General features: G+C 41.7%; 1 protein-coding gene across 2 annotated transcripts in view; it reads right to left on the reverse strand.

Annotated features, from left to right (window-relative positions):
- The window catches only part of hvcn1 (hydrogen voltage-gated channel 1), a 31,887-nt gene extending 11,551 nt beyond the window's left edge, over positions 1-20,336 (reverse strand). The window contains exons 1-2 of one of the 2 annotated variants that reach the window (XM_067238147.1): positions 20,329-20,336; positions 15,386-15,557 (exon numbers count right to left, since the gene is read on the reverse strand). In XM_067238147.1, the coding sequence (XP_067094248.1) occupies positions 15,386-15,553 (168 nt within the window). In that variant the 5' untranslated portion in view covers positions 15,554-15,557; positions 20,329-20,336. Of the gene's footprint in view, positions 1-15,385; positions 15,558-20,001; positions 20,228-20,328 lie in introns of those variants that run through there. The other variant, XM_067238140.1, reaches the window with a different exon arrangement.
- Between the last annotated feature and the right edge of the window lie 3,562 nt (positions 20,337-23,898).

Below are 23,898 nucleotides of genomic sequence, written 5' to 3' on the forward strand. Positions count from 1 at the left end.
AAATCCCTTTCTGATTCTGATTCTGACAAGCAAAACCTCAAATGTGACAACGTTCTTGAGCAGTGTTATGTGGAAGCATGTGCAGTAGCACCAGCTGGTGCAAAAGTGATAGCGCAGAATACACAGAGAGTAGGACCATATGATGAGCTGTTTTACGCTCCGGTCAATGTAAACAATGTTTTCCAAACACAGGGAATGTTGGACTCAGGTTCAATGGCTTGTATTTTCAGTGAGGAAGCTGAGCAGAAAATGCTAGAAGAAAAAGTACTCTCAGACCCAAAACCCATGACTCAGGAAATTGTGCTTGGAGGAAAACTGACAAAACCGAAGTGCATGTATGAGGTCGAGTTGAAAGTGTATGGGGAGAAATGTATTGATTTGATTCACATGACGTCACTGTAGCTTTGAGCCGCCATCTTACCTACCTACTCGGCCTTAGAAATGCCTGCAATATGCCTGCTTTTTCCCTCTGTTTCGGTGAAGTTCATCTTGGTGAATTCTGCTCAGGTCGAGGAGGACAGCCTTTAAGAGAGAACGTGATTCCCCATTGATCTGTCGCATCAGAATTTTGATTTGGGTCACGAAAGTCTTGCAATTTCAGTGAGAATGCGTCGCCCGCATAGTAGTAGGCGGCAGCCATGCCTTGGTCCCCCGGTTTTGACGTTAGCCTCAGAGTCAGACTCTGGCACTCACTGGCAGTGTTCACAATGTTGTATTTCACTCCATTCTACACCACAAACGTCAGGGAGGACTGCTTTTGGTAGATACGAGCCTACCGCCAGAATATTGGATTTCTTTAACCGAGCCTGTTTCATTCGTCATTTGCCTGAGAAAGCGACCTCCGTTAGCCAGGCTAGTTTTGACCGTTTCACTAGGTCAGGCTATTTAAAGGTTTCGGACAAATGACTTTTTTGCATAGAATTAGTATTTGTATTAGTAATATTAGTATATTAGTCATGTGACCCGAAGGCAGCACGAGGGTTAAGTGGCACTAAGATGAGTGCTAGCTAGCTCTTAGCCACTTAGCTAACAACTCGCTACCTAGTCAGAGTAATCTACACCCAAAAACATACATTTGATTTCATTCAAATAATAAATAACTTTCCCATGATTAAATATAAGTCCTTGGTGGCCATGTGCCGCACTTTCACGTCATTCACCCATCCAGCCACAGCATACTGATAAACATCTGTACTCTTGAAAGCCTTCAAGCAATCCCCACTGTATGGGGAGGGTTATGTAAAAGGTAAGTGTTTATAGCTAGCTCTGTCATGGAAAGCCAATTGGGACAAGCCTGGGGCAGATAATAAGGAACCAAAGAAAAATGGGGGTAACAAATAGGCTAAGGATCGGAGCTTCAAATTGATTTTTTTCCGACATATCTCTGGCTCACTTTCTCATTGAAATCGGCAGTGTGGGCGGACATACTGGGCGAGATCGGTAGTGCATATGGCGGCGGTCTGTTTGGAAGTGACGTAAGTGGCATCTATGAATTGTTCCCATCCTTGTAGTGCCTGGTCAAAGAGATGACCTTATCATCGGCACAAATGTGATCAAGTTCCTCATGCATCAGTTAAAAAATAGTGATGATTACTGGCGTCTCATTTCCAATGGCAGTGTACAGTCATCCCCAGAATGTGAACAGTTCTTAGATCTCATGGCAAATACATCCCGTTGGAGGGGCGAGGAGTTGCCAGAGAAGATTGGCTCAGTAAAGCTCAGGCAGTCAGTCACACTGCTAGCAAGACAAGAACACCTTGTTTGGGGTAAGCTCCCAAGTGATGCCCATGTGTCCTCAGGAAGTACAGTGATAGTTGAACCTACCTCATCTAAGTGTATGCCACGTAACATCATGGTTGGCCGGGTCGTTACGCCTATGTGGGGTGATAGATGGGTACCAATGAAGGTGACCAACCTGTCTGACAAGCCAGTCACTCTTAAGAGGAACTGTAAACTGGCAGATGTGTCCCCATGTCTGGCTGTAGAGGATTTTGAGATCTTCCATAGTGCTAATTATGTAAAAGAGGTCACCCTTGCCAAGCAACCTACAGCTGCCAGTCCGACAGATCTGAGGCAGAGGTTGCAAGTTGTTGGTCTCGGCGACATAGATCTTGACTCCTGCCATACTGACTATAGAGGAAAGGAGAAGTTAGTCCAGTTACTCGAAAACTACAATGATGTATTTTCCAAGCATGCTTTAGATTGTGGTGAAGCCAAAGGATTTGTTCATCACATTCGGCTTACCGACGATCGGCCTTTCTGGCTGCCCGAAGAGTACCACCTGCCCATTACCAGAAGTTGCGGCAAACTCTTACAGAAATGGAGGAACAGGGGATTATTAGGAAGTCTGTGAGTGAGTATGCCTCACCACTGGTGTTGATGTGGAAGAAGGATGGGAGTTTGAGGATTTGCACCGATTTTCGGTGGCTGAATGCAAGGACGCAAAAGGATGCTCATCCACTTCCCCATCAGTCTGACTGCTTGGCAGCCTTGGGTGGAAACATGTACGATGGACTTGACATCCGGTTTCTACAACATCCCCATGGCTGAAGAGCACAAGAAGTACACTGCATTCACAACCCCGCTGGGCTTGCACGAGTACAACAGGATGCCACAGGGGATGTGTAATAGCCCAGCCTCATTCATGCGGATGATGCTTAGCATTTTTGGTGACCTCAACTTCAGCAGTCTACTGTGTTATCTAGATGACTTGCTTGTGTTCGCATCTACGGAGACGGAGGCCATGGAGAGGCTGGAGGTCGTTTTTCAGCGACTGAGGCTCCACAATCTCAAATTACGACCAAAGAAATGCCACCTAATGCGAGCATCTGTCAAGTTCTTGGGCCATATCATAGATGGCGACAGGTGTTGGCATGGATCCATAAAAGGTGTAGGTCATATCAAAGATGTCAAAAGCTGATCTCATGGAAGATGACTGATGCACTCCCTCGGTGCGAAGAATCAGATCCTTTCTCGGAATGGTTTTCTACTACCAACATTTCATCCCAAACTGCTCTGCTATTGCCAGGCCACTTTTTGGCCTCACAGCTGGCCAGAAGAGGAGAGGAAAAAGTCGACTTAAGGGGAATGCAGGAGCTTACAGGAGCCTTAAACCTACCGATTGGACTCTAGAATGTGATCACGCTCTCCTCAGTCTGAAGAGGAATTTGTTGGATTGTGTAGTCCTTGCCCATCCTGACTTCACACGTCCTCTGATCTTGTCAATTAATGCTTCTCTAGACGGACTTGGTGCCGTACTATCACAGATACCAGCAGGTGAAGAGAAGGCAAGGCCCATTGCTTTTGCAAGCAAGACACTGAGCAAGTCCCAGGAGAGGTACCCTGCACACAGACTCGAGTTTTTGGCTTTAAAATGGAGTGCACCCTTTTACCGTGTGGACAGATAACAACCCACTCACGTATATTATGACAAAGCCCAAACTTGACGCATGTGAGCAGCGTTGGGTCTCAAAGCTTGCCCCTTACACATTCGACCTGAAGCATATTGCGGGGAAGAAGAACATAGTAGCTGATGCACTCAGCCGAGACCTGTTTCCCAGAATCGTTGGCCATAGACTCATTACTTAGCGCTACGACAAGTTGCTCACTGAAGCTGAGGGCGTGGGCGAGGATGGAGTTCAGGACACTTTCCGTCTGAAAGTTGAGTGTCATGTGGCTGAGAAACCAACTCTTGGGACTCAACCTGATTCCCTCTCTATGTCGAGCAACAGTACTACTGTGAAGGCACTCTTGGATGCCCATGCTTCATGGGATGCAGCTGCTGAGTCCAGGGCTACGCAGTTTGTACAGTCTGTTAGGCGACAGGGGTTACTGGGCAAAGACTCATTGCCTGTGCTCACCATGGAGGAGCTCCAGCAGAGTCAAGAATCCGATCATGCCATATCAAAGGTCATTCCGTTTGTAAATCGGAAGAGGAGGCCCTCAAGACGTGAGAGGGATGGTCTGGATTCAAGAGCGCTGGTGCTCATCAAGCAATGGGAGAGACTGAAAGTCGAAGACGGAGTGTTGTATCGGGTTGTCAAGGACGTTTGTAGCAAAAAGAGAAGACACCAGTTTGTACTGCCTCAGAACCTGAGGGAGAAGGCTCTTCGTGAGGTGCATGATCTCGCAGGACATCAGGGGCAGGCAAGGACGCTACACCTAACCAGACAGCGCTTCTTTTGGCCTAAGATGGAGCAGGATGTTAAAGAATATGTCAAGTGCTGCAAGAGGTGCATATTGGCCAAGACACCAGAGCCATCTGCCAGGGCCCCACTTGAAAGTATCAGTACATCCGCTCCTATGGAGTTAGTCTGCTTGGATTTCTGGAGTGCAGAGGACAGCAAACAACGTTCAGTGGACGTGCTTGTTCTGACTGATCACTTTACGAAATTGGCCCATGCCTTTCCATGCCCTAACCAAACAGCGAAACAGGTTGCTAGGAAACTGTGGGATCAGGTGTTTTGCGTGTATGGATTTCCGGAACGAATACACACTGATCAAGGAGCCAATTTCGAGAGTGGGCTCATAGCAGAACTGCTCAAGTTATCTGGGGTTTCTAAGTCACATACCACTGCTTATCATCCCATGGGCAATGGGGGAACCGAGAGGTTCAACAGAACGCTTGGAAGTATGCTGCGGTCATTGCCACTCAGAGAAAAACAGAAGTGGGTTGAGCAAATACAAACCTGATGTTTGGTCGCATTCCAAGACTACCGGTTGATGTAATGTTCAAGCAGGTGCTGCAGGACCCAGTAGTTGTGGATCATGGCACCTACGTGAAAACACTGGTGTCCCATCTTCATGAAGCAGCGAACATCGCTCAGCAGCACACCATCAAAGAACAGGCCAAGCAAGCCCAAGGTTACAACAAAAAGGTCAAGGGCACTCACCTGAACAGGGGTGACAGAGTGCTTGTCGCTAACAAAGGTGAGAGAGGCAAGAGGAAGTTAGCGGACAAGTGGGAAGCAACAGTCTACACAATCGTGGACAGGAATCCACGTACACATGTATACAAACTGGAAGATGACGAAGGAAACAACAAAGTTGTACATCGTAACCTCATCCTTGATATCAGCTTCCTACCGGTTGAGTCGCCTGAGGATGTGGAAAGGAGAGGGTCTCTCTCCAATGTCATGGATTTGGAGAGTGAGGGTGACATAGTGGATCTCATGGATTCCTTGGAGGAGGATTCGGAGGATAGGATAAATGGGTGGATGCTAGGTGGGTCAGGAGAAACCGTCAGTCAAGAGTCTTTGGATGGAGAAGCTACAGAGCAAGATCAGTCAAGTCAAGGCGTACCGGAGTCCAGCTGTCAAGAGCGATGTGATGACTCCAGTGAAGCTCAGAGCTCTCAGGTTCCCGTGGACAGACTCAATGATTTTGACAGTCTAGCTGTAAATCTTGATTCTGAGGTTTCAGTGACTCCAGACATTGTCTCATCAGATGATGCAGATAATGACACAGGGCAGAACGAACAGGCACATACATCTGCTGATACACACAGTGCGTTCAGAACTCGTACGGGTAGAGTAGTCAAAAGCGTCAACCGTCTCATAGAGTCCATGGTTCAGAAGCCGTTAAGCTTTCAGAGGTTTGCATCCACTGTTAGTAAGAAATCTCAATCGCTTCTCACCCTGTTTTAAGAAAATGAAATCTAGGGCGTCTTTTATTTTCCTTTTGTGTTGGGTTAGTGCCAATTGATGTTTGGTATTCTACCTTGTATGTATTTGCTGGGACGTGGTAGGCTGGGGTTGTGGTATGGTGTATCATCATATTATTCTAGGAGGTTCTGAGGCTTGATCACCCTTTGTTTTCTCTTAATCTGTTTTTTTCAGATAGGCAGTAGCTTGTGTGTAAAGACAATGTTCTTTATGTGATCCCCGTTCCAGTTTTGAGTGTGTCAATTGTCCCTGTTTTTTTATTTATCCTGTGGGTATATGGCCAGGATTTTAGTGAAATTCAGGAGGGGTGAATGTAACAGATATGAATAATCATTTGTTTTTCACATAAAATCCCTCTCCATTTTATTGCCATTATTGTACTGCTGTTTGTTTTATTTAATTATACGTTTTGTGTATACTTTAAAGAGCTTTATAGAATGTATTTTGGCGTTCTGTCGATGACGTCATCAGGGTGCGTGGTGCGATCTTGCCTCAGTCTGCGCGGAGACTTTCTGAGGTGAGGCGTGCTCAGGAGCGCAACTGTGGGAAAAATTTTAATTGTATTGTTTGAAAAGGTCACAAATCTGTTTGGTTAATAGTTACATTTTGTTTAGTGCTGTTGAAATGTTATTGTTGTTGAAGGGACTGTAGACAGGAATATAATGTAATGTGGACGAGTACTTTTTGGGGGGCTAGCTGGACCTTGAACTAGCTTAACTGCACGGAGTGTCGGTGTGAAACGTTACTCTTCTCTTTGTTCTCCCCTCCCCCTCTTGCATTTAGCTAGCTGCGTTGGAGAAGCCTGCTCATTGTGCCACATTTTGTATTTCTGTCCAGGTAATGTCACTTTTGTATGTAATGCTGTTTATCTTGTTACATTTTGCTAATCTGTTATTGGTAATGGTTAGCCTCAGTCTGTGCGGAGACTTTCTGAGCGAGCTGCGTTGGAGAAGCCTGCTCATTGTGCCACATTTTGTATTTCTGTCCAGACTTTTTGAGGGTACAAATAAACTCTCACACCGCCAGAGAAGTTGTCTGTACAATCATTCACAACGCAAGTGTCAGACGGTAAAGGGGGGTTACACTCATGAATATATAGATGAGCTGCGCGCTGATTGGTTGGTTTACAACGAGTGAAGCAGAGCCATAGAAAAAGAGAGTTGCGACACGCTTTGATCTCGCCGACACGTGATCACATGGTTCATGTAGCTCGCTGTAGTTCCAAAAATCCCCACTGCTGTCAACCGGTTTGAATGGTTTTCAATGAAGCTGGCCAACGGAAGTCGCTTTCTCAGGCAAATGATGAATGAAACAGGCTCGGTTGAAGAAATACGATAGTCTGGCTATCTTCAGCAGACTTGTATCTACAAAAGGCAGTCATCCCTGACGTGTTTGGTGTAGAATGGAGTGAAATACAACATTGTGAACACTCACTGCCAGTGAAACACAGGAAAAAAGCTAGAGCTTTTTTGTCACGTAGTTCCGGTAGCTCCGTGTAGTTAAACAAAACCCCCACTGCTGTCAACCTGTTTGAATGGTTTTCGGCGGGACAGACAGCAGCACCATCTCGATTCACGGACATTTTCGGTATATTAACACAATGTCAATTGGTTACTGGTGTGTTGTATCATGTATGTCTGATACTTTATTAACATGTATGTATTACATGAACTTATACATAACGCAATATTGTGAAGCAGAGCTAGAAATGGCTATGCTAGCTACCATACTGTACGTACTGTACCATACTGTACATACCAAACAGTAGCCTAATGAGGACTATATTGTATTGACTATATAGGTATTGTTATAGGTATTGTTGTTAAACGTTTTTTTTATTCATCAGCCCACTTACAATTTAGCCTACCACATTAACAACACTTATATTTGTAGTACTTGATACAAGTTGAATCTAACCATTATCACCAGCAACTGCTCAATTTAAGACAAGAAAGGAGTTTGGTAAATAGAACATAATAAACAAGGCAACCAACTGCATTCAATAAAAAAAAATATTGTACAATATGTCCTGTGTTCTTCCACTCCTTTTGTTTGTAGTGATCCGGCGATCTTCTGGCTTTGATACATGTACAGCTAGCTAGAGTAAAAGTGTTGCTTACGTAGACCTACAGTCTAGCTCCAACTGCATTTAGAATCTAACAAGCTTACGATAAACTTAACTAAAGCTGGCTATATAAAATACTACTAATAACAATTGATATGTGGTGGTCGAAATATGAAAAAGTGCAGGATTTTCGTGAATTTACCAGCTAACTTGCTTCGGACCACTTAATTTGCAATTCATTGTTGCTAGCTCTACTAACTAGGCTAATAAGAGCTATATATAGAAGACTTACTTTGTATGCCAACGAACACCAATAATTAGAACTAATTTGACAGACTATAAGCCAACTGAATTCTGGTTATGATACACGTGCTCACTAGCTAGCTTCAGTAAAAGTGTTGCTTATGTTAGATACTAGCTAGACCTACAGTCTAGCTCTAACTGCGTTTCGAATCAAACAAGCTATAATCTTACGATAAACTTTATCTAAAGCTACCTATATGAAATACTACTAATAACAATTGATATGTGGTGGTAAAAATATGAAAAAATGAAGGATTTTCATCAATTTACCAGCTAACTTGCTTCTGAGACACTGAAAATGAATGGGGTTGAACGGTGGAAAATGCAATGTTTGGAACTACAGGTTGCATGTGACACGCTTTACTTCCGCATTCCTCGATAACAATAGGAGTCTATGGAAGTGTCGCAACTCTCTTTTTCTATGGCTCTGGAGTGAAGCTGTGGAGCAAAGACGCAACACGGCCAACAGCACTCACTGAAACAACGAAGGTGGAGACTTGAAACAAAAACGTACAAATAAACCAATTGTGTCTACACAACACTGTTTTCAACAGATTGACTAGATATCATCTGTTGTGGAAGCAAACTGAACTCGACTTAGGTGGGTAGAACGTTACAGCTTAGCAACCAAACTATATCGTGATTCAACTCAACTTCAGTCAGCTAGATAAAAAATAACCTGACAAAGATCTGGACAAACGTGAATTGTAGATTTACATTTACGGGTTATTTATTCGAATGAAACACAGTCAGGAACATGAAATAACGTTAGCCCCATTGCCAATAAACTAAATCATCACACATTCTACCTATGCTCTTGCGTTAGCAAGCTAAACTAGTTTACATATGGAACGCTGTGCCAAAACGTCTGAATTCTAGTTTGTGTACAGATGTTACATTTGAATTTGGCCGTTGTTGACGTCTGTACACGTTTTGACGTCTGTACACGGCCGTTTTTGATGTCTGTACACGTTTGGACCATCTATGCTTCCATGCTATTGGTTGGGACCAACATAGCCACCCCCAATTTTGACCTAGGCTGTGTCTACTACCGCACACTTGTGCACTTCGAGCACTGACTTTCAGTGCTTAGGGCGCTTACACTGACAGAACCAGCAGAATTCGGTGCACTGAAAGTACCCGGATGACGCACTGCAAATGGTCAAAACATGCAGTGGACACTACTCGCCCTAAATGGGCGCCATATTGGCTACGTAGCGGAAGAGGAGGAGCCCTTTCGGCAGCTTTTCATTTCATTTCTAAAATAATGGCGGACGAAATGACTCGCGAGCAGATTCGCCTTAGATCAAAAATTGACGTCTGTACACGTTAAAATGTAACGTCTGTACACAAACGAGAATTCAGACGTTTTGGCACAGTTGGCGTTCCATACTTACATGCCTACAGTCTAGGTGTTTTCGCTATCTAGCTGTTCTTGCATTCCTTGCATATCAGCGTTAATAAAAAGCAGATGAGCTAGAGTCTAGCTAACATTGACTCGACGGGCATGGCTGATGTTTGTCTATAACGTAGCTCTAAGTACATTATATACGTGTGAAATGAGTTCCTGAAAGCATGTGCAAAGCGCTAAAACTTTGTCGCACTGAAATGTGGAGTTAGACCGAAGAACTGTTTCTCTTCCGTTTTCAGATCAGGTTTTAATGGGCGGAGCCAAAAAATGCCCTATCTACGTCATTTCGCCCAATCTACGTCAGATCACTGAATGGCTCCTCATGCTGTACTGTTATTGTAGCTTACATCAGCTAGCTAGCTAGCTTCAGGATGTCTCCCACCACCCGCAACTGCATCTTCCCTGGATGCAAGAACTCCAGCTGCGCTGCAACGCCATTTAAGTTCCCTGTTGATAATGAAAGGAAAAATAGGTGGATAGATTTTGTGAAGAGCCACGCTCATGGAAAGCCTCGGATAAACTCCAACAGCCGCCTCTGCGCCACTGACCATTTCACGGCGGACAGTTTTAACATGGACCAGAGACAGACAGGGTTCACCAACACACGGCTTCTCTTGCAGCGTTCATCCTCCGGTCGCACCTTCCCACCGCCGCCAGCAGTTCATCACTCAGTTCTGTGTGCTTGTTATAATTGTACTAGATAACTTTTCCAGAGGTATCTCTGCTATAATTAGTGCAAACCGCTAACTTGATATTAGGCTACTCGGTGTAGAATGATGGTATTTTGGTGAAAAGGTAGCTAATGTGCTAGAAGTAGTTGGAGAGCTCACTGTCTGCTGTAAATGTTTACTCCTGTGCTCAGGGGAATATTTCATTTATATGCATTTGTATGTTTCACTCATTGAACAAATACATTATAATTCTATACTGTTTTGTTCGGCTTGAAGTAGCGTCCATTATCTGGGTCGTAGGTAGCTTACTTGAGAGAGGCGGCGCCTTCCAGCGAGGGGGCCGAGCTTCAGCTCCTTCAGGCGACACGCCCCCCAGTCTCGAACAGAGAAGACTGCTGATTTTCTTACGATTTCAAAGCCTAATTTAACATACTTGTCGGTGTTTTTTTTTCATTCGAATTTGGATGGGTAGTTAATAACACATTATTCTGTGGTGTGGTGAACTTGAAACTCGTTTTTAATTCCACTTTACAGGATCTTTAATCAGGGCCGGAGTGGGGGCACTTTTCAGCCCGGGAGTTTCAGGCCCAAGACCGGACCTTTTTTTGTATACCAAACAGGGCCGGATGCAGCCTGCTTTGACTGGGGGTGCAGTGAACTTTTCTGGGGGGTATCATGATTACAGAAAGGGATCGTATTATTTTTTATATTGATACCATTTTTGAGACTGCTTAACGATCCGAGTGTTAATCAGGCACGGAGCCAGACGCTGTAAACATTCGGAGCCCCAATTTAGGACGTATGGGTTTGATGTGATGCAAGATATGGACTTCTACACTTAATCCGAGGGTGCATAGCGCGTGAGCGAAATTTTTGGGCCATTATTTGAGCGCAAAATAGTTTTTTGAGCTTTATGTAAAATAAACAGACGTTTTTCAATTGGTAAAACCTTGTCTAGTGATGCCATCACTACGGCCATGCTCCCATCCATCCTCCCTGATGCGTATCAGTAGCCGATCTGAGAAAACTTTTTGGAAAAGTCGGGCTATGGACCCAACCAATTCTATTTGGGAGGGGAGAACTCCCTCACATGGTACAACCCATGCAGAGGCTGAGGTGTCAGAATGTGGAACGTGCGTAGCCTACTTTAAGAGAAGATAGACTAACGTGACAAATGTCAACAACAAAAAAATTCCTCAACCGGCCCATTAGTGAAGCGGCCCACCGGACCAAAAGTGAAGCGGCCCACCGGGAACTCTCCCGATTACCCACCCCGGCCCTGTCTTTAATCCATTCCGAACAGGTAGACTAATCCACAACGTGTATGTGTGTAGCCTTCTTCGTGGATCCTGATTGGTGTCGCCGCCGCAGCCGCAACGCATTGATTGGAAGGTCACAGACCATACAGCGCAGATGAAATGATTCAGACTACAGCGTTTAGGCCTATATATTAAACAATATGAAAGTTAGTCTTTGGTGTTTTAAAATTACACCAAATTTATTTAGGATTATTCCGAGACAGGCCTACCCGAGACACTAGTGAGTAGCTAACAAAAACATCTCCACAGCTGTTTAGGAAGTCAAACGGCGACAGAACATGTTCGGCACTCCCCTTACTTAAATCAAAAGTCTATCTAACTACTAACCTGAACTTCATTGCCACAGCCTAAACTTTGTCAATCTGTTCATGAAAATAATTAATTTCAGCCTAAACCGTACAACGGAACGTTAAATCCAATTCAACCAATGCAATAGCTACCAAGACGAACACAGCAGTAGTCTAGTACTGTACTGTAGTAGCTAGTACAATTTACCGGGGCAGCTTCTCCACACAGGGCTATATCGCATTTTGCGTTGGTACTGACAACGATCGCTACCAGTGAGCTTTTTATGAATGAGCGATTTTCCACTAAATAAATGTCAAGCTTATTTACGTTTTTGGGGGCATATTTTCAGTTAGCAGATGGTACTGTTTGAATCGCGATTCCATCTTCTACTATCGGGTAACGTCGTACAATAATCTTCAAAGGGGGTTCTTTATTAATGAATGAATGCAATATGAGTAGGCTAAATGCCTGAAAATATCACGAGAAGGGAAAAACTTAAAAGGACGTTTAAGTCATAGAGATTAGGTCAATTTTCTGCCAAATGTATTCGTTTTGATTCAACTATGAGGCTGCCTCTTGCAGAGGAAATGAGAAGACATCTACTTCATTCTACACTTCACTCGTATTTTGAGTTGTAAATGAGCAGCAAAAAATATATACTTTTAAATCTATGTAATCTTTATAAATAATAAGTATGCATTTTTATATAAAATATATAGAAATATCAGTTGTAAAAATGGCATTAAAAAACTGACTCCTGTGCAACCGACGCAAGCGAGCACACCCTACAATTTCCCCAGAAATTGTACCCTCTTTAGTTTTTATTCTTTTCCCACCCCTAAGGATCCCTCAAAATTTGCACTACATAGACAACGCCAGTGTCAAAAGGTTTGTGTTGTTTGCGATTGTGGTGCTTGTATTTGTATTTAAGTTCCGTTGCACGGTTTAAGTTGAAATTAAGTTTTTGAGGCGAAAAGTGCCTTTTGTCGCCAAAGGAAATCAGTGCAAGCCCAACATCACAACGTCAGCACACGTTAGCAACGACGCATAACGCCTGGGACACACTGGCTGCAAAGCTCCTGGACGCGCCACGCAGCGCCACGATCGGCTACGACTGAGCAAAAGCTGTTCACACCAGACACGCATTTCTCTGCACCGGTCACCAAGCCTTTCAGCTACGCTGAGCTTTCCTTTATGCTGACATGGTACATAAACATGGCTATATCCCAGCATTGATCCTTATCTACGTTGTCCTTGTAAAATTGTTGCTGACATACAACAACTCCCTGTGCTTTTCAACTTCGAGAATTCATTTGATGCTGATTTTAAAAATCGACTTGGGGGTTCTCTCTCAGTAGGCTATGTCTGCCTGTGTGTTGTGTACAACGCGTGACAACTCGTTTCTCTCAAACAAACAAAACAACTATGGGCATGCTAGCTCAACGGATCAATCCTTTATTTTCATTCGTTTTCATCAGGGTAACCACATGTAAAGGACGTTCGTTACCAACATTGTGTAATTATAAAGTCTACAACTTTACAAATGTGTACCGTAGTCTACAATTAATGGAGTAAAATCTTAATAACATGTTTTTTTATTCAAATATATAAACTAATATGGTGTATTTCATCATCCTGCAGCCGATTTCGCAAGCGTCTTGCGAAAAAATTCGACCAGCTGCCGAAACGATCGCTGCAGATTGCAAGCGATCGCAGGCAATCGCGGCGCATCGCAGCCAGTGTGGTCGGTCCCATTTGATAACATGGGCGCCGAAAGAAAAAGGAGGTGCTTCCAGGCGCATTGCAACAGAACGCAGCCGATCGCAGGCAGTGTGTCCCAGGCGTAACTACGACGTGCATAGATGTAGTAAGACTGCGCACAGTACTGGCAGCATTATACATTTAGGTAATTCAAGACTTGCATGTACAGTAAGTAATTTCACATTAAATAATGTATTTAAACTCAAGCTTGTGTGGTGTGTCGCTTTTCCTTTCCGGCGCATTCAAACAATCCCCTTAAGTTTGGCTATCAACAGCAGCTAGGCTAGCTTGCTCGTAGCACAATTTACCCAGGTCATCAAATGGTCGTATTTGGCATTGTTACTGACAATGATCGCTTCCAGAAAACTTTGAATTAGCCATTAACCCCTAAATAAATGTCAAGCTTATTTACGTTTTCTGTGGGCATATTTTCAGTTAGCAGTTAGCAGATGGTACTGTACTGTTTCAATCGGGATCATTGCCGGTGACAACGTTGTTACTTAGAATAGCTTGTTTCAAAGGTTGTTCTTAATGAATGAATATCACTACTGTACAAGGGAAAAACTTAAGGTGACGTTTAAGTCACATAGGTTAGGTTCATTCTACATTTACAGTCATTTAGCAGACGCCCGTATCCAGAGCGACATACAGTAAGTACAGGGACATGCTACTAGGGCTGTCCCCGAGTAAGATTTTCTTTGGTCGACCAAGACTCGACTAAACACTTTTGAAAATCGACTAATGTTTTTTTTCTATAAATGCCACGGCAAAATAAACATAGAGGAAACACTGTAACGTGCAAAGTCCCATCCTCTAGTTGACAACCATATCCATCCATGTTGACAAAAAGAAGCTACCTTATTGGTGTAGAAGGATCACGTGTCGAACCGTGCCACCAAAATCCTATTACGCTCTGAAGAAACTAGTTCTGCATAAAACATAGACGCATCGACAATCGACTGGAATTTCAGCGACAAACTTTTTTTTGGTAGCTTAGCAGGACTCGTTCTTTTTTATGAGCTAAAGATTATGTAGATGCCAGACTGTGGAGCGGGTTGAAATGATAACAGGGTTCACCTTACGGCCTATTTTGACTAATAACACCGACAAAGTAGGCTATGGCAGAGTTTGTAGTTCGGCAGCCAATTGTGCTCGTGCCGTGTGCAAAAAACCCCAAAACAAAGCGCAGATTAACGAAAGGGAAAACATTAACACCATAATATATTTTAGAGTTGTTTTATTTGTCTTAAATAATATAATCTACAATTTCTGTAGAACATTTCGTTAATTCAGCAGTGATGACACAAGCGGGAATCAGATCTCACACTGTCAGACAGCAGCTCAACTAAAAAAATCTTAGTCGACCAAGAGCATATTGACCAGAAAATCGACTAGTCGACTGAGTGGGGACAGCCCTACATGCTACACTTCACTTTTTTTTATTTTGAATTGTACATGAGCAGCAACAAATGTAGGCTATGCTTTTAAATCTATGCAATCTTCATAAATAATAAGTAGGCATTTTTATATAAAATTTACAGAAATATCAGTTGTAAAAATTACAGTTAATAAACGGACCCATCTGCAACCGATGCAAGCAAGCACACCCTACAATTTCCCCAGAAATTGAACCCTCTCTAGTTGTATTCATAAAATGCAATATCTTTTTGCAAAAGCCATTCTGAAAGTCCTTTGTTAAATGTATCTACAGGATTTGTTGTAACTTATTTGATCTCAATAGCTTTTGTTCTTTACTCTGTCCCAGTTTGGCATCAAACTGCTCAAATTATGTTTAGGTTGGGACACTGAGGTGTCCAGTAGGAATTAATTGTACCGTAGCTTGAATATTAGAATATCTATAATCGGTCTTGGTGGTGATGTGTTTATGTAGCAATGAATGTTACCTGGAAATGATTGGAGCTGTACAGTCTTCGCATTGAATCTTGGAAGGTAAGTCCTTGAAATGGTCCCGTAGCTGTGCCCAGCTCCTCACTGGCCTCATGCAGTTCTTCATCCCAGTTCACACCATGATCATCGCCCACAGCTGTAAAATGTCTCAGGAACCGTGTCATAGTGCTGTGTAAAAAAAAAAAATTGTTACAGAGAAGCGCGCAAAGTAACGCTGCTTAGAACCCTTATTCACTCCTAAGATGTGGTCTCGTGCCACTTAAGAGCTGAGCTCAAAGCACATATGACAGGGAAAAACTCAAAATTACACAGATTATGTTTTACTACAAAATCTATCTTTACAGGAAGTGTCCGTCGTTATTATTTACAAAAGTGTAAGGAAAAACAAAAATATTTCTCAGTAGAACGTTCAGATTCCTATGCATTCCTATGGGAAGGGCGTACAAGAATACAGGATCTTGATATCACAGCCTGGAAACATAGTTAACTACTTGTTACCACCCTGGCTTTTGTCTGTGGCGTTTCTACTGCTATTTTGTCGTTTTAGGTAGCTAACTATCGCCCAGAAGTTAATGAGCTACGAAACTGATGTTCTTCTATAGGTAATCGCCGCCGGGTTTCTGATGTTAGTGACATTTGTGACCTTTGTGACTGTGGCTAGTTGACCACACTGTTGCCACTGTTGGCTTCACTTTTCTCCACAAAACTTAAATGATGCCTAAACTGAGCAACGGTATCTTCCATCCAATACAAGCAACGCTTTTGGGACCAAGACGAACATTTTGACACCAACATTGTCTATGTAGTGCAGTTTTTGTTTTTTTTGTTTTAAGGGTCTGAAAATAATAATAAAATAATATACAGTACTGTATATACGAGAGAGAATATGTGACACAATCTGATACAAAAGGGACGTTGTCGGCCAAAGTTATTTCTAAATTTTTTACAGATTGTGAAAGTGCAGATTTTAAGCTTTTATATATTATGTTTCATACATTGAAATCTGAAAATAGTTGAAGATATGCGTATCTGAATGTTGGTAAACCTGGAACGTTCTAGCCCAGATATTTGGCTTCAAATATTTTAGACCTTTTCACGCCTTAAGAGAGGTATGATTGTTTTGTGTTAATCATTAGATGCGTCGAGCGCCGGTTATTTCATCGCAGTGAAGAAAAGAAAAAGAAAACAACATTCAGTCAGGTGGCTGAGCGGTTAGGGAAGCGGGCTAGTAATCGGAAAGTTGCCAGTTTGATTTCCGTCCGTGTCAAATGACGTTGTGTCCTTGGGCAAGGCACTTCACCCTACTTGCCTCGGGGAGAATGTCCCTGTACTTACTGTAAGTCGCTCTGGATAAGAGCGTCTGCTAAATGACTAAATGTAAATGTAAACATTCGCACTCAATCAAATTTCCAGGGTCCTGTATTGTTGATTTATCCTAGATATGTTTTATCACCCGGTATTTTTGTACTGACTACATTGCACTGTACCTGGCCCAATTATGGTTCAAGTTAAGATGTGTTAAGTCAGCATGGTTAAGTTGTTGGTGCAAATCTCATTTTCCGAAAACAGCCTGAACGATGTATTCACGGTTTACCAGGTCCAACAACGAAAAATATCCTGTGCACAATGCCCGAGATTAGCCTATTCATTCTATTTAGTCCATGGATGTAGGCTAAAACAAATGACAAAAATGTACGCCGAACACGCAGAAGGCATGCTTGAAAGTTGACATAACTACTTGTGAAACATTATATTTAAGGGTACTTGACTCGTGACCAAATCTGCCGATTCACTACTTGATTAGGAGGGGGGATGGGATCTTACTTTGTACAGACAAACACAGCCTACATACAAAACATGACAGCTAGTAGGCCTACCCCACTGCGCTATAAGTAGCCTACGGAAATTCAATCACATCACGCATGACGTGCCCACAACTCAACTGAAAGCTTAGGTAAACCAGAACAAATTAGTATTTAGTGATCCTAAACCTGTTGTTTATTAGATTTGAGTGACTTATTCAATACATTAACTTCTGTAATATGCATGAAAATGTAAACTGTAAAAAAAAAAAAAACTTTTCAGCTTCAAGCGGGCAATAGAGAATGCCGACAATGCATGCCTTTTCACTGGACCGTGTCACATATTGCCGAAGGCAAACCCACCAATTAAAATAAAAGCTCTAAATACAGGCAACACTTAAGCTTTAAATCTAAGATTAATGAAGGCCTTATTTTCAATTAGAAATCCTCTGCCCTTTTAACTGTTAGACAACTAATTACGAGAAAAAAAATTATAACTGATTCATTAATTCCAAATGTACTTGCATGACTTTGCAAAAGGCAAGGAAATGTCCATCATAATGCTGAGTGCATCACCTCAATGACATGCACTATCCTCAAAGAGCAGCACAAAGGTAATTATGGACTTAATTTTGCCTTGGAGACAAACCTTTAAACCTGTATTCCTAACACACTACAGTTATTTTGCTGTATGAACATTAGCAAGGATTTAGTTATATTGACCACTTTAGGTTTGGTTATGTGAGACAAACAAATAATTTGACAGATGTCTGTATCCATTGAAGTAGTATGATTACAATGTAATTGTGTGCCCTAATTCCAACTCACATCGTCTTTTACCTTTAACCAGCCAGCATGCTCAGTTCTGTCTCGTTCCGTTTCTCTGCTTAGCCTGCTTGCCATTCTATGCAATTTTTTCAGAAAGCTGATGAAAGATCCCCTGCATACAGATAGGTCAGGCCTCTGGTTTAGAAACATATTCAAAGCCAAGTCTAAGTTGATGTAGCTGGGAAATTGAGAGGGCCATGCACACATAAACCTAAACATGAGATGAAGCAATGGTTTTTCACAGACGGCACCAACTACAACACAGACTAGGAAATAGGAAATATAATTGTACTTTATTTTACTTTGAGCCTGCTTAAGATGTTCCCCTCTTAGAACATGCATTCAATTGCTTTTACTTGATTTCATGGCACCTTTCCTATATATCTAGATTGGAAGAGAGACACTTGCCTGATTTAGCACTGACATACATCACTCAGAGGCCAGTCAAAGTTAGCAATCATTGGGGTAATTCGTCTCACTTTAATAGTTAGACTGCACAGATGTTTGGCAACATACAACTTCCTTTTGTTGGTGGGTTTTGTTAGCATATTTCATGTATTTGTAATCATAATCATAAGGAGAAGTGTAGATTGTACAATACCTTGCAATATTTGCCAAGTCATTCTGACTTGCAAAGTTATGCTAAACCTAAAAGACCAGAATGTATATAGGTAAAAATAAATTGTGACTGTATGGCCAATTGCTAAATGGGTGCTTCATAAACAGTAGTTTAACCCCACATGACAGGATCCCGGATTTGTGAGGCTGTTTAGTCAATGTTTTGTAATTCACTTTAAAAAAATAAGTGAACTTTCTTATTTACATAGGTATTCATGACCCTGCAAACTGAGTTTAACTGCATCATCCTTGAGATGTCTCAAGAACTTGATTTGAGTCAACGGTGGCATAACATTTGGCGATTAGACAAATTACATATCTAAAAAGACACAAACCTGTCTGTACAAGATTTGACAGTTACTAAAACTCAGAACCACCCCCAAAAAGATCTTAAGGTTACAGGTAACCAACCTGACCTTGAGAGCATTTGCAAGAAATAATAAGAAAAATGTCCCAAACTCAGGAGCTCATAGAGGCTTACAAGAAGACTCCAAGATACTTTCCGAGAAAGTATTGAAAAAAAGGATCTGAATATGAAAGTAAGATATTTCTCTTAGTAAAATTCTAAACATTTATAAAATAATTTGTCCTTATGTATTGTAGATTTTTTGGCAAATAGACATGAAATATATTTTATAGTTAATCTACTCAGCAAAATGTGAAGGGGCCAAAAAAAGTTCCCAAGGCACTATTGATGTGTCACAGAATATTTCAAGTCATATTATTTAATAGTCTACAGTACACAAATTATCCTATACCATGTATCTAAGGGTTGCACACATTTTTATAATTAATCATTTGTGCTTTTTGAAAGCATATAATAAACGTAACGATTTAACAGCTTCAACCACGTTGTGAGTGGCGCTCATATGATTCATAACGTCTAACAGATGATAATTCTAGCATTCAGGTTAAATTGACAAGACAAGGTTCACCAACAAGTTATTGATGTCAAACCAGTCAAGGCCTGTATAAATCCGGAGTGTTTCAGTGTTTTCAACCGAGACTGATTGTGCTTTGAGACGTGTATGTGTTTTGGTCTTATGGTAGCTGGATCCTTCCTCCCCTATCACCGAAATTAATTTCCCTTTGTAAAAATTGAAACAGAAACAGTAATATTTGAATATTCTACTGCATTTTCTATACTGTAAATCACTCTGTTTGAGTATTCTATTTGAATAATGAGTTATATTCATGTTGTATGCTTTATTGCATGTTTGCAAGAGGCAAATACAGTGATATACCAGCGAGTTATGTCGTTCACTAACGTCAGGAGAACTCACCTTTGTAAGACAACAAAAGTTGCGACCCGTTAGAGTAACCGACTTTAAATTAAAAGAAGAAAGCGATGGATATAAGGTTACCTGAGCAGACAACTTTAGATCCCGGTCAGACGAAAAAAGATTGGATAGTCCACTTCTTTAGATTGGCGAGAACGGCTTTTAAATTGGCATATCAAAGGTACTTCGTACCTGCAAATGTATTTAGCACTTTTGGATTGGAGTTTACAAGAATGGTTAAATATCCTACTTGGCCACGGGACCCAGGCTCCGCCTGCATGTGCAAGCCCTTTCCTAGAGGAAGCGTGTGACCAATTTGCAGCCTGAAATGTTTCTTCTGACTGTCCGTACTTCGTTGGGAAGTACAGTTTAACCGATGTAAAATGTGGACAACTGTTGATGCTCACGTACTTGAAGAATACATCGTTTCTTGCAGTGGCGGTTCAAAATTATCCAACATACTTCTTCATTGAACGCTGAATGCACAGTAGCCTGTTACTTTCAGCCTTTCGGTACCAGACCGTTACAGTTAGTTTGAAGTTAAGATATTCACACAGCCAGTGTTAACTACATGTTCGCTAGGGGTGGGGGCAGTAGCGGTTCTAGGCACGGGCGAGAGGGGCGGCATTTTCCAGAATTTCTGTGGTTGGCGCCCTCTGCTGGCATAAAAAAAGGTAGTGCGTTAGTGTGTTCACACTAGGTTTGTATCGAACGCCAACTGTGCCAAAACGTCTGAATTGTTGTTCGTGTACAGACGTGGCCGTTTTTAACGTCTGTACACGTTTAAAATTGGGTGCTACCACTTCATTTGTTTCTAAGGGGAAACCAGATAACGATCATTGCAAGAGAGAAAACCTGTCCACACTCAACCAATCTTGATTGGATTAAGGTTAAGAAATAGGCTAATATAAATTGGCAGTGACATTATCAACAACTGTAGGCTACTTTGTAAGCTACTGAAAAATTATTACGTTTGTATACTATATCATATTCACATTTCGAAAAAGGTATACATTTAAGTTTGTTAAAATGCACACTAGATGGCAGTGTGAGTGCACAAATAGTAAGGGCAGAGCCTCTGGTCAATGTGATGGGTATACCCAAGGATAAATTGTGGCGCAACAGCAAGCAAAATAACATTACAATAAAACAGGTTAGGAATACACAGGGTTGAAGACAGCTGGACAGTACACAGAGTAGCCTTATTCAAGAAATAAAACACGTAATACCCATGGCAATATACAAGTAATATCCAACACAGGGAATGTACAAAATACTTTTAATGTAATTGAGAGTAAATGAAAATGTACAGGGTCTGTTTTTTTCCCCCAGGATAAGGATGGGAACCTATCTGGGGGGTATTCGTCGTAGCTCGCTAAGCGGTTTAGCGAGCAAATTTTCAGGCTAAGATAAAAAACACCCCTCTTTTTGGTTCGTAGAAGCAACTTTCGATAAATCACCATAGTAACATATCAATTAGCATTAACCTGCTCCAGAGCAGGCTAACGTAAGTGTAGCTGGATAAGCTTGCCACACCCCCGGAAAATAACATGGCAGATCCCTTTTTGAGAGACCCAGTTGACCAAGGAGCTATATTTTAGTTCGATTAGCTTTCCATACCAATAGAGTTCTTCGCGATTGCCAAGATCCTTTATTTCACACGGATGAGTTTTTGTTTGAGCGATATCGATTCAGCCGACATGGACTCATTTATTTGAAAGACCTTCTCGGGCCGTACATTGCAAATATCACACGCCGCAGCAAGCTTTATGCTTTATTATGAGCTTATGCTGCTGTATGTGAATATGTAACGCTATGTTTTACGAAATGTCTTGTCTTATCTGTTGTGCCTGTGCTTTTTATATGTTTCACTGTGGGAGAGTGGGAAACGTCATATCGATTCCTTTTTATGTCTTGACATGTGAAGAAATTGACAATAAAGCTACTTGAAACTTTAACTGTGCTTCAGACTCTGCATAGCCTTGAGCTTTTTTACGTCAGGTATAGGCTACATTTTTATACAGTATAGGCGATGCAGAAAACATTGGCAAAGCCGTAACATGCGTTGCTGTAAGAAAAGTGTACTTGCCGCTTAACCAGCTGATGAATCAATTCATCATATTCCCTGGCCATGTCCCAGTCAATGAAATCAAAGAGGGATTTACACAAAGGCCTACATGCATATACACATATATAGTACATGATATAAACGCAGTAACCTACATATATCCTCATAAGTGTCTATGAATTCGTATCAATTAGATACTCTTTGGCCTTGTTTTTATCTAGCCTACTTATTCTGAAAGAGTTGAGATCATTATTTTCGCTAGCAAGATCTCGTTCGATTATTAATTTCCATTAAGCCTACTGCCAGCAGGCTCATTTAAAGAAATGTGATCTGATTGATTGGGGTAATGAGGCACTTAAGATGAGCCTATACATTTCCCCAAAACTTTCGCATTTATAGCTTATCGGCAATTTTTTGCCAAGCTGCTTGTCTTGCTCTGGCAGCTGCGGTGTTTGACTTAACCATGATAATATGCTTATTGTCTACGTAGAGACTCATTATAATAGTTTGCTCGGATGGCGAGAATAGCCTATCACCGCTCTCTCTTTTGTATTTTCCGCCATCATACTGTTAGAAAATCACGGTTTTAGTGATCGACCTTTCCTGCCTTTTGAAGTAGGACGTGCATGTGCAATTTCCCTGATAAGTTTAGCCTGATTGAAATTAACCACATGATTTGGATGCGGATCAGCCGTTGACGAACCGATATTAGCTGTTCTCACTCATCTCGCTAATGTTAACGGGCTAAAGGGACAATTGATTAACTTAGCTTATACCATAGTCTGGGTGACTCGATTCTGATTGGCTGCAGGGGTGTCCATTATCGGGTGATAACGGACACCTACTGCGTCATTGCAGCAAAACTGTCTTTTCACCGTTCTAAATTATTCCGCTGGCTACATAGTATGAGCCTGTATAATGTGTCTGAAATAAGTAACCATAACAACGGGGACGGAGTCAAAGCCTCCATTTACAATTTTGAAAGACTTTAACAAGCTAACTTGTATTTACAACAATGAGTGATATTTATTTTAACCTATTTGAACACTTGTCACTACATTTTCTGAATGTAGTGTGTCAGTGTCACGTAACCGCTCATCTCACATCCCATTCGCTAACCTCGCTAGTCAATCTAGTTACTGCAGACAGGCTGCAGCCAACACGACAGTAGCAGCAACTCAACACATGGCCGATTATTTTCTTCTTAAAAGTCTTGGTTTTATTTGGGGACAATGACATGGCTCGATAGCTGGCTAGTCTTGTTGTTAAACATACTGTAAAATTATAATTACTGTTTGGAGAATATGTCAACTTTGATGCGGTCATCTCACATCCATTTTCGATTCAACTCGCTCCACAGGCTGCGGCCGTACTGTAGCCTAGTACTAGTATGGCCGATACCTTGTTTGTGAAAATCTTGATATTGATTTTGGGACAGTGACATGGCTGGTTAGCTAGCAAATCTTCTTATCAAACATACTGTAAAATTATATTTACTGTTTGTCAACCGTACACAATGTTATTGCCTTTTAATCTTACTATCAATAACGTTAGCTTTCGGGCTAATAGCTCATCCAAAGGAAAGCCGGTGTTGGTTCTATGAGTTGAGCAGACTAGAAATATCAGAGTTGGCTAACGTTAAAAAAAATGTTAGATTTTCTTTTGCAAAACGCATCGACTACGGAAATTCTGCAAATTAAATTTGGCATTCACCTAATTCAGATATTATATATTCAACAGCAAAATATTTCTGTTTTATGAAATTCGACATACAAATATTTCAGATCTTTCATATTCAAATTCAGATACTTTTGTCAGCTTTCTAGCTCCATAGTCCCCTCACTTATCCACTCACCAATTCGGATCTCTTTTTGCGTATCTAATTTACCCTTTGGTCGTTGAAACCCATTTAT

This window comes from Osmerus mordax, chromosome 1 (genome assembly GCF_038355195.1).
Source record: "Osmerus mordax isolate fOsmMor3 chromosome 1, fOsmMor3.pri, whole genome shotgun sequence".
NCBI classification, from domain to species: Eukaryota; Metazoa; Chordata; class Actinopteri; order Osmeriformes; family Osmeridae; genus Osmerus; species Osmerus mordax.